This window comes from Simochromis diagramma, unplaced genomic scaffold (assembly GCF_900408965.1).
Source record: "Simochromis diagramma unplaced genomic scaffold, fSimDia1.1 OVJJ01000481.1, whole genome shotgun sequence".
In the NCBI taxonomy this organism is placed as follows: domain Eukaryota; kingdom Metazoa; phylum Chordata; class Actinopteri; order Cichliformes; family Cichlidae; genus Simochromis; species Simochromis diagramma.
The window spans coordinates 1,584,722-1,596,791 of NW_024386898.1; the positions used below are offsets into that span (position 1 = coordinate 1,584,722).

Genomic DNA, 12,070 nt, shown 5'->3' on the forward strand with positions numbered 1-12,070 from the left:
TTGCTGTAGTGGTGAAGATGATACTTACATGCTGAGAAATGCTGATCCTGAACCAGCTGAGTCATCAGAATCCTGCTCTTTTACACTCCACATACCTTCTACAGAACAGGACCCAAATACTGTTGCAAAGCAAGCCAAAGACCTTGGGGCAAAGCTAGTACAGGTTGCAGGTTGTTTAGGCTTGTGTCTGTTTCTGAGCTGGAGCAAACATTTCGTCATAAAATCGTGCGGCCTACTTTCTTCAGGAATAGCTCCCTTAGAATGCTTTTAGCTGACTGACGTATCACTGACTTGGGTGGACCCAAATCTTGGCACGATTATGCTCCAGGTCCATTGAGAAGCACGGATACCTGCAGGTTACACAACAACCCATCTTAAAGACATCAACGCACTTTATCTAAAAGCAGAAATGTCAGCTTGATAGTGGTTCAGGTTAAATAAAAACACACCTTGAAACACTGCATGGAAATCATAACTGCACTAGCATAAATCTACACAACATTCACATTGTATAAATCAGCATAATCCGTATTTATGGAAACAGTCCAAGACAGAGAAGCTGAATATAGGTGGGTGTTAAATGCATTTACTGTACAACTAAATAACTGAGAGAGAAGCGAGGATGTGTCGGACCTCAGGGACCCGACAGGCTGAAAGCTGACTGGCTCGTCTTTGACGTATAGATCACCAGAGCTTTGCACTTTTGTTATTACACGCATAAATTACAGCGGCAGTATGATGAGCACTTGTCAGGTGTTATGTGGCGCAGGGGAACAAAGACAAATATGTTGTGAGTAAGTAAATAAATAACAGACAACAGCACTTTTGAGAATTGGAGCGGTGTGAGTTTGTTTACCGGAGATTAAAGGTCATTCATCTTGAGATTGCTTTGTTATGCAAATGCATTCAAGCTTCTTTTTTTTTCTTCTTCATGTTGCATATAATTGACTGAAAAAGCAATCAATACAAAATAATGACCCGTCTGAGGGCGGGCTTAATATCCTATTGACAGACGTGTGTGTTAAGGTGGAGAATACTTTGCACGAGTTGTCTTGTTGTGCAAATTAGTGGCTTGATGTTAAATAAGTGACGTCACATCTCAATCTTTAATTCATATTTTTACTTTATAAAGTCTGTGCAACACCTCTGCTGTTTGGTAGTTTTAAAGGATGGATGAGGAGATGCTCAGCAGCAGAACAGGCTCATGTAACATAAGTTTGTACTTTAAAATGTTTTGATTAGACACCTAAAGGATAAGTCTAAGACTGCGTGCTTTATTAATAGAAAATTCAGCTGAGTAATCCAAGTCAAACTGATCCCTCATTACAAAGGAGTCTGATAGTGGAGCTTTGTACCCGCATCACAAACTGAGCTGTCACCGAGAGAGGAAGAGGAACATTAATTTGTACTTATTGAACCGGTTAATGAACTATTCAGGAAAAGACCAATATTCTGTGTTTGCTTCATCGCTCCTGGTGAACATAAAGTCCTGCTATTAGGCAGACTAATTAAAATTACAAATCAGAAATCCTCCAGTTTTATATTTTAGCTTAGCAGATGAGCATTTATTGCATTTGTTGACAAGCTGAATAAAGATGCATAAATGTCACCATCTGGCATTTGAAGCAGAAGAATAATCCCCGATCAGCTTTACTGTGAGAATGTCAGAGGAAATTAAAGTAAGACATAAGATGAGAAGGTTGATATAAATACTAATCCAAGAACTTTTTATGTAATGAAGTTGTGAGAGCAGAGGTCTGGAAGCCTGGCTTTATGGATGGCAGTGTCTCTTCATCCTGTGTTGTTACTGTTTCACCCTGACATGACAAAATATCTGCAAAACTAGTGTTTAGCGCATATTAGAAAATTGGAATATTCCACTTGCTATCAGCATCTTTTCCACATTACTTTCTTTACACAATCCAAACTATAGACGTGGTTGTCAAAAGAGCTTGCAAAGAAAAGCGTCTGGACTTCTTTAAGTTACTTGAAGACGTTTCACCTCTCATCCGAGAAGCTTCTTCAGTTCTAAGGTCAAATGGTGGGGAGTCCCAGATTTTTATAGATGTGGTTATTAAACAAGTTCACATGGAGGTAAGGTGGGGAAAAAAATGTGTGCACAAAAGCACACCTCAACAAGAGAAGCCTCCCCCAGCAGGATTTGTAACGTATCAGAAGCTGCTCGGGAGCACCTTGAGGACACTTGGATTCTCCTTGGATTGTTAAGCCCCAGGTCCCAATCAACAGGCTGGAAATCCCATTCCACGGCCATCAAGATCAAAGGATCTGCAGCTTATTTAAAGTCAAAAACAAATGACTTCAAACTATGAATGTTTGTAAACTGAAACAGGCTCTCAACAGCCCCATGCATGCAGATAATGACAGGTCTGCCGTAATTAGCCGCACATGGACCCAGCGTGCACTTTATTTTACAGAGTGATGAGACCGTGCCAAAATGCACTCTGGCATCACTCTCTCCTGAACTCGCTGCGCTGAAAAGCTGAAATACATTTTGTGTTTGACCTTCACCGTGTCCGCATCTCCTCCTTTCACACCGAGGATCGATTGCTTCTCCAGTTAAGCTTTTACTGCTGATGATGGGTCAGTGGGGGTTGTTTGTTATTCAGCGCTATACGCCCCCACTCTTAACACCTACCATTCACCCTCCAGACATCAATATTCCCATGACCCTTTATAACAACCCTTCTAACTCGGCCGCACAGGCCCAGGTGCACTAATGCAACTTTGCATGATCAATATCTAAGATTTTTTTTTTTTTTTAAAGGAAAAAAGTCAGCCTAGAGATCTGGTCCTGAACTTCTCCCAGCCGCTCACCAACCTACCCCACGCCTTCAATACCTGCTCACAGTCGGGGGCTGTTTGCGATTGAAGCAGCCGATTGAGAATCGATAGCAGAGCTCACTGTTGCTTCAAGACTGAAGAGGACAGCGGACAAGGACAAATGAAGATAATTTAGGAGCGCTGTCTTATCTGTTTGCTCCTGTCTCTTTATCTAATTTGGCAGTGAAACAGCACATGCAGCGAACACAAGGCAAGGGCCTTCCCTTTTTTTATTTTTCGCACATTCAAGCACGAGAGGTTTGCTCAGGTTGTGCCGCTCCCCCGTCTGTGTCATCCAAGATTTCAAGCTATTCTAACAGAATTGACTTTTTGTAGATTTTCTCTGACTTCTATTTATCCTTTCTCATTCCTATAGCAGGCAAACGGGCAGATGAGAAGCTTCTAAGATGTTCCCCTTCACTAGGTTCAGCTAAGAGGGTGGTCACCTTTGACTTGACTGACAGATAGTGAGGCCCCATGGGGACCTGGGGGAGGCAGACTGGGGGGAGAGCAAGATGACTGCCCGCTGGTTTGGAGGAGCTTTCCTTTTTACTCCCCTCACTTCTCCTTTCTTTTGTGTTGTGTGAGATGCAGCTCCCTGGTGAGTGAGAGGGAATTTCAAAGCGCCCGTGGAGGAGAGATGAGCTTCACAGATAAGCAGTCCAGGTGAGAGAGAGCTAATCCTGTTGTTACGCCTCGCAGGCACACAACACAAGTGAGATTTGGTAACTGTTTGGCAAGACCAACGGCGAACCTTTGTCAGTTTTTCCCCTCTCTTTCACCATCCGCAGCGCTTCAGACCCGAGTGGTGGTCGATACTGTGTACAAAACTTGCGGTTATAACTGGGAAAAAATTGACTTTAAAATGTTGAGCCGAGAATTACACAAGCATTATGAATAATGCAGCAAGAGGAATTGTGATATTTCTGAACTATTCCACACAATGCTGGAGGAGATTTAAAAAAAAAAAAACTTAAATCCACCAGAAACATAAAATCCAATCAATGTTTTCTTAAAGAAGCTGATAGCTAAAGCTGATATTTGATATTCTGCAGGCAGTTACTCCACACTGACCTACGCTCGCAGTCGATAAAGCCCCACTCCCCCCCTCGCTCCCTGCACTCTGCCAGCTGTGCTCTGGGCATACTGAACCTTATTCTGGGTAACATGATCACCACCAGGGTGGCACTCACAGCAAGGGAGCATCTGCTGTGGGAATGTGGAAGCAGGACAACTGTGTCCCAGTCACATGTTATTATGTGTGATGAGCAGCAAGACCGTGTAGCGCATGACCGCCACTGCTGAATGGCAGAGGAACGCCAGCATTTCTTCCTTTAACTGCTGACACAGTCACATTTTGAGAAATCAATGTGGTTTGCATGACTGCTTGTCAGCATATTTTTCAAGGCTAATGAAATTCCAACATGTCACTGCATCACAGGACTAGTCCTGCGCATGGATTGCCACAGCTTGTTTTCACTCTGCTGCCGATCCGGCCTCTGTCCACCAACATCGCTCGACGCCAAAGTCATTTGGCACCTCTCCTTAGTTGTTGGTCAAAGTCCACAAAAAGCCCCGGACTCCTCCTCTATCTGAAACGGGCAACACTTTAGCTTTGTGCCAGTGTGAGCTCCCATCTGCTGTCCTGGCATTGCACGCGCACGTGTAGATTAACTACCTCATCTCGCTGCATGCTGATCCCGGCCAAACCCGGAGCTCGCCCAAAACACGCCCATATGACCATCCAGGTATCTCTGGTGTGGCGTGGCCCGACGGAGGTGAGAGGTCAGACAGAGATCAAGAGCCTCCCAGGAGAGTCACAATAGAGTGTGTTGTAATCTAAGCTCCGGGTTCATTCATAAAGCCTTCAGACTTACATGGCTTGCCTTTTTAAACACACTTTTATTGCTTTGTAACCTGAGACACAAACTTCAAACACACTAGCAACAACTAGCTCCAGTTCCTTCACAGGTAAATGCAGTTAGAGAGGTGAAAGAAATGTATCCAGCCAAAAATCTGGCCTGAACAACTCTACCCACAATTCAGTGCAGCAGCATACCCCCCAATCCCCTGGAGGACATGATGTATTGGGCCACACTCCAGCAGCTGGGCTGGAGGTTTATGCAGGAAGTCGCAAACAAATTTAATTGTTTTGGGGTTTTTTTTGCTCAGCACCCAAAAAGGCTTATGATTAATTATTCAGCGAGTCTTTCAGCGTCCCTGCAGTGAAAGCAACATCTGTCATTTATTTAAAGCACACCAACTCACTGGGAATCAAGTCACAAACACATTATGGTTTCATGTTTCCATTGGAGAGTCTTAGCGCACCTGCTGTTTACAAAATAGAGCATGAAAAAGTCTCATAGTAAAGGTTGTCATCCTTGGGTTTTTTAGCTTGCAGGAGCTTAACGAACGTACCGCAACAAATTAGCTCTTTGTCTCTTGTTCAAACCTGGAGAACAGGTTTTTGTGACTGAGTCTACATGCAGTAGCCTCTTCCCACTAGGTGCACAAAAGATTTTTTTCTTATCTAGGGTCTGTTAGTTTAAATGTTTTAATCATTGCTTATGACAAATTTTAAGAACTTCAGTTAAAAATATCTGACTCTCAGGACTTTTGTTCCTTGTTATTCTGGCTCTAACAAATGCGGTTCAGTTAAATATTGAGATGACCCTGTAAGAGTACATGATGTAATTATATAAAGAGTGTAAGGTCATACTCAGATACCCCTTTATGTTGTGTATAGGAACCCACATTTTTTACAGTTTTAGGACTAAGGGTCCCTGATACCACTATAAACAGAAACAGAACGCAGTGATTTACAGATCCAATCTCTAAATACTGTCTTTTTTTAAATTGAAAATTGCACAAATACAACAGGTCAAATGTTAAAACTGGGAGCTTCTTTTTAAATTTATTCTTTTTAATAAAAGTATTTTGAAAAAGCTGGACCAGGGCCCCTACTTCAGGAACCAGGTTCACCAAGATGAGCTTAAAATATAAACTGAGTTGATTAACTCAAAGATCTGAACAGTTTCCTGTTCCTAAAAGGGCGATTGGAGTTAGTCCAATCAGCTGCTGAATACACTCACCTTGAGTTAAGAGTGTACATGAGTAGAGAAAGAAAGCCATCATCAATGGGGCCTGATACCATGATTCACCATGGCAACAGGTTCAAAAAATAAATACATACCTTAAATACCTGAATTTTAATCCAGTGGGCTGTGGACTATGTGGCCACTCTCATGTCATCATAGATCAAATAACAGTTTAAAATAATTAAGCATTTAATATCAAACAGTCTTTAAAACAAGAGTATCCCAAAGCAAGGCTATGTTAGGATGTGCAGCTAGAAAGGAAAAAGAAGCTAAAATAAACACAAGTTATCGTAGCCACTGGTAACCTCCAGGTTGCCTCTTTAGGTCCCTGTGCAGGTGCCGGATTCTTGTCTCTCAGCAACGAGCATTTGTGTGTGCAACAAACAAACATAAACATAAATAAAAACCCAACCCAACTAGAGCTTATGAATGGGTAATGGCACAGTTATGAACTAATATTCAGGAGGTAATTTGTTCTAATCCCTTTGCAGCAGCTGCATGACGACTGCTGAAGAACAGCTACTGCAGGGATGAAGATGGCTCTCACACACAGAGGCAGACTCACTCCACACCCCCGAAAACGGTCCAACTTATTTGTGCGTCAGCTATAAACATTTTATTCAATTTCTTTCAGCCATTTAGAAAAGAATCAAGTAAGGGGGAAACAGAAGTGACTGTAATCTCTCTCTCTTTCCCCCCTTTTGGTCAACAATGCCAAATTACAAAAATCAGTAATGATCAGTCGTTATATTAAATGTGTTCAACCAAGTGAATTAAGAGAGAATTAAGATACAAAGCACAAAAGCTGCTACAATGGGTAAACTGGATTTAACATAGTGACTCATCTACACAAAAGGAGGTACGTACATCTAGCTGCACTTTTTAAAATTGTTGTCGTCGTTTTTTAAGCAACTGGTTAAATTATGCAAGTTACTTGTGGGGTTCATCAGTGCATGGGAAACAACTGAACAATCTGAGAATAAATGTTCTTTACATAAATATGTATGCTTATAGATAAATAATAATAGTAATCACAGGATTTCATCATCTACAAGAAATGATAACATGAAACGATTAAGAGAAACCTGAGAATTTCTGACACCGAGCACAATAGCCAATAGTGAATGGCCATGATGATGAGACCCAATTGTTAAGTAGAATTTTGTGCACTGACTCAGGAATATTTCACTGTTGGATCTGTTGTAAAGAACAATACAAATACAAAACATGATCCAGCAGTCAGACCAGAGCAGTCAGTGGTGTCGACCTGTCAGCCACCTCAAACATTTGGCCCATTAAGAAAGAAAAAAAGTACATCAAATAAGAAGAAAAAAGAAACACCCTGAGCTGCTGAACCCCTTTTTCCAAGCAAGAAATACAGAAACATTTTACTTTTCAACATACAAAATGTGTCTCTTCAGTTCCTAAACTCTTACTTAGTGTTGCTGAAAAAGGTGATGCAACACAACCATTATTACTTACATGCAGCATACATGTAAATAATGATTTTCATGATCTGAACATAGATCCACATAGAGAGCTTCGTACATAATTTAATACTATACTAAGTGTGTGTTAACACTATGACAGTCTGGGAGTCAAATTCATCCCAAGGACCATGCTATGCTCAAAGAAACTAAAAACCCAAGAGCTACATCTCAGACGCTACAGGCCTCAGTTAGCATGTTAAATCTTAAAGTTCATGACACTTTTTTTTTTTTTTTTTTAAATGACTGAACAAGTACAGCTCGTTTTGAAGGTTTTTCCAAGAGAAAGCTTCTCCTAACTAAAAAGGACTTGACAACACAGTTTAGGTTTGTAAAAGTGCATCTGAATAAGTTACCAGCTTTCTGGAAAAATGACCTTTGGACAGACGAGACCAAACTAGAGATGTCGGCACAGCACCACGTTTGGGAAAAACCAAACGCAGCAAATCAGTAAAAACACCTCATACCAACTGTCAAGCATGGTGGTAGAAAGATGATGATTTGGACTCACTTTGCAGCTACAGGACTGATGCACATTACGATCATTGAGTCGACCACAAACTCCTCTGTATACCAAATTATTCTACACAATCATCCCAAGCACACCACTAAAGGTTCATGAGAGCGGCTAAACAAAAAGAAAAAAAAATCAAGGTGTTGCACGGCCTAGTCGAAGTCCAACCAGAGTCTGACTGAAAAGCTGTGGTGGGACTTTAAGAGAGCTGTGCATACATGACTGCCTGTAAACCTCAGTGAACTGAAGCGACTTCCATCAGTCATACAGGCGAGCATACAGAATGAGCACTTCACGCTGTTGTAGAAGCACCTTTGGCAGCAAACTACTGAGTCATGCAGTGTGCTTAGCTTTTCACAGGACTGCAGAGAGTCGTGTGAAAACTTTCTTTGACTGTAAATAGGTGGCATGCATCTTCTCATCTAACCCCTGGCAAGAGGCTGAAAAAGTTTCTCTTATTTCCTGAAACCATTTCTTTGAAACAAACTTCAAACAGCAGTAGCAGTGAACCAGACTGAAAAAACTCAAATCGCTGCTTTGGTACCGAGGCTGGGAGAAGAAAGACTGACGAAGCACAAAAGACTTATTTTTACAACTACATTTATTTAAAAAAAACAAAAACAAACAAAAAAAGCGCCCAATGTCTCACCAGGGATGAGACAGTTCATGGAGAGAGACAGTTTTTAAAAGCATACAAACCAGCAAACTGTTAATCTAGCAGCATCCAAATGTTGGAATCTCCAAAATCATCATTTATATATTTAAATATATAGTTTTGTTGTTGTTTTTCTTTTTTTTTTTGCCCCGGCAAGCTACACACTTTACAACATACACAGAGCTTCATCTCTCCTTAGTGGAGAAAAAACAAAAAACAAAACAAAACAAATACCTTTAATAAAATAAACAACTTTAGGTTAAATAAGCTTAAATAATAGTGTTAAATACAAGACACTTCTGTGGCAGGTATGTACAGAAAATAAACACATTTGGCATTGTAAGTGTGGTTCACTGGCGCTTGCTCTAATGCTCTAGAAACCACTGCATAAGAACACATTTTCCTGTGATAAACTACACACACACACACACACACACTCACATAACCTCTCTCTCTCTGACACACACACATTTTTTTTTTTTTCTATCAGTGAGCCACAGACAAGGCGTGTGTTTACAAAAAGGACTAAAAGCAAAGAGAAACAATCCACCGACAACCAAGAGTTTTAGGCACAGTCTCTTCCTCGTTTCATAAATACACGTCAAATACAACTGCGACTCGACAGGAACTCTTCACGCTTGTGGTAACTTCTTTTAAAAAACAAAAAATTTAAATAAAAAAAAACAAAACAAAACAAAACACAGTTTTGTAACTACCACTTTGTTATTGCTAGGACATTGTGACAGTGAAGGGAAACTAGTGACAAATGTGCGTAGGGAAAAGCACCTTTAAAACATCAAAATTACTGCCATGTGACCCTACATTACAACACAGAGGAAAGGAAAATGTGGAATTCATCAGAAACAAAACAAAAACAAAGAAACAAAAAGTCTGAAAAACAGCAAACCTTAAAACTTTTGCGACTTTGGAAACCAGAAAGCAGGAGAAGAAAGAAAAAAAAGATCTCAGTTGAGCTACATTCATTTCCCCCCCTCCCCGCCGTACGTTTCAAGAGCGCCACATGTGGATTCCTCTTGGTGCAAGCAGACAGTAAGTACCACTTCATTATGTCCAGTACATTCCTCCCCTCCTCCCCCTCGCCTCGCCCCTCTATACTTTCCTGTGTCCGTGACGGCCGGCACAGAAACAGCTGTGTGACAGTGTGTGCAGTATGATACAGTACGGCTGAGTATACAGTACAGTAGACCGATGCGACATACGTAGGTAGGTAGATTATATGTTCACTACAGTAAATGAGCTTTACATTCCTCTACTGTAAGAAGATCCCGTGGACAGGCGGGGCCCTGGGTCGTCTTTCTTGATTCCTCTTTAGTGCTGGAGATGGAGGTGGGGGTGGTGTTTCCCCAAGAGCCTCGTTCACCAGTTAAATCAGACACGACCCTGCGCTTCAGACAGAGGACGATCCCAAAAGTAAAAGTCCAGATCGGGGTTTCAGGTTTCTCACCCAGGACTGCACGATAGTCTCCTAAACATGGGGTTGTTTGAAAGCGTCTTGATTACTCTTGGGGGCTGGTAATGGTTTGTTTTATAGTTTGTTTGCCTGTGGATCATCTGGGAGTCTTAAGTAGGAGTAGAGTGGGTGCCCGTGAGGAATAAAGGCCATCATGCTTTCTCTCTCCCTCCCTCGCTCTGTGTCTTAGGGTTTCTTGTCGATGGTGTGAAAGAACCACTCTGTGAACTTCCTGAGCTGCGCCGCTGCGGTCTGGCTCTCCTCCTGCAGTCGCATGTTGTCCTGTCTCAGGTGCTGCACCTCTTCCTGTAGCATCGCCTTATCCTCTTTCTCCTGAAAACAGGGCACACACACACACACACACGTGAACACACGCAATCAACGCGAAACACATGAGGCAAAAAATAAATGGATACAAAAGAGGCTGATAAAAGCCCCGCTATTACAAGAACATCCGTCTTTCGTCAGCATGGTGTAAATGGGAGGCATTAACATGGCAAAGCAGCCCTTCCTCTGTTCTGATAAAAGCGCATTTCCTCTCTCCATTTTAAGCACATTAGTGTAGGTGGGGAAACGTTGGGCTGGGACACAATAAGAAAAGGAAGCGGGATATTGAATTAAGTGGATGAGTTTGTATTACACAGACCTCGGGGCACGCATTACTCAGTGTCTGTTCATCTGAGCTGTGGGACACCGACATGTGTCGTTTGCTAATGTGCGAAAGGAGCGCACCAAGGTGACAAAAACATAATCGACAAAAGGATGACGCGGACTCACCTTTCTGAGGTCGTGCTGCAGCTGCCTCAGGATCACCTCTAACTGGTTGACTTTGCCAGTGAGCGTGGAGGGGGAGCTGTTTGCGGGGTAACACAGAAGAGGACGGTGCCAAGAGTCATTTATTTACACGAAATGAAACAATAATGACAGTTTAGCTAACAGTCAATATTCACTTAGTTCTTGTGTGTGTGTCAGTGAAGCTTACTCTGCTCCCAGCGCCGCTCCTTCCGCCTCCACCACCCGTCTGGTCAGCTCTCTCGAGATCTGCAGAGCCTCGACCCGCTGCATGTCAGTCATGGTGCAGAAGGACGCCACGCGCTGGTCTGGGAAAAGAACAGGTGAAGTAGTGGGTCATGATCTGCCTTTGACATCAAAAACAGGAAATCTGTTAAACTAAAACAGAACAGATAAACACACTCGCACACGCATTCCCGAGTGGATGGGACGATTCATTCATGGCTTGTATGAATGGATGGCTCTGGATTAGTGCACTTGCAAAAGCAGTCCTGCCTTGCTGAGAGATCTATAACCGGACAGCAGGGAACAAGGTAGTAAACAGAGCATTTCTAGACTACTACAGATAAAGTCAGTCCCTGGGGTGTTGCTCCAGTGCCCTCACCCCTCCAAGTTTCCTCTGACAGCTGTTTGGCTCATAATGGGCTGGATCCCAGGGAGCTGTAAGACACCAGCCATGCTTGTTTTACCATATCAGGCCCTTAAGCTTTGTCAAAGCTCCATGGAAAACCCAAACTTGGCATGTTACCCTTGGGGCCTACTCAGTTTTAAGGCCTAATGCTTGTTTCTTTAGAAACCTGTCTTTCTCAAGCCCTTATCTGAGGCTAAAGATGGGGGGGGGGGGGGGGGGGGGGTGTGTTCTGCATATTCATAGAAAAAGATTAAGGAAACCCTTCCATTAATTTAGCCCCCAAGTGAAAGCTAATCCACTCGAAGACAAAAGCTGGCCGAGCCCGAAGTTGGTTTTTCAGATGAGTCAGGGACGGGAGAGCAAGTCTTCATTTGCATATGAATGAACATCTTCCTTCATATTCGATGGCTGCATCAGAAAGATTAAAGACTTCTAGGAAAAGCGGAGACAAGTGCAGAAAAGCAGCTTGCCGTTTTTGCGTGACCCGGGGTTCATACTTACTGGACAGAAAGACAGATTACAGAGAAGAGAATCTATGCTGCACACTGCATGCGAAAGCATTCAGCGACTGCACCAACATG

The 12,070-nt window shown here is 42.5% G+C and overlaps 1 protein-coding gene across 4 annotated transcripts in view; it reads right to left on the bottom strand.

The window, feature by feature from the left end:
- Positions 1 to 8,523: 8,523 nt before the first annotated feature.
- The window catches only part of LOC120735203 (signal-induced proliferation-associated 1-like protein 2), a 76,817-nt gene continuing 73,270 nt past the window's right edge, over positions 8,524 to 12,070 (bottom strand). For all 4 annotated transcript variants that reach the window (XM_040034404.1, XM_040034403.1, XM_040034401.1 and 1 more), the window contains 3 exons: positions 11,049 to 11,166; positions 10,844 to 10,919; positions 8,524 to 10,399 (listed from right to left, as the gene is read on the bottom strand). In XM_040034404.1, coding sequence (XP_039890338.1) covers positions 10,253 to 10,399; positions 10,844 to 10,919; positions 11,049 to 11,166 — 341 coding nt within the window. In that variant the 3' untranslated portion in view covers positions 8,524 to 10,252. The remainder of the gene's footprint in view (positions 10,400 to 10,843; positions 10,920 to 11,048; positions 11,167 to 12,070) is intronic.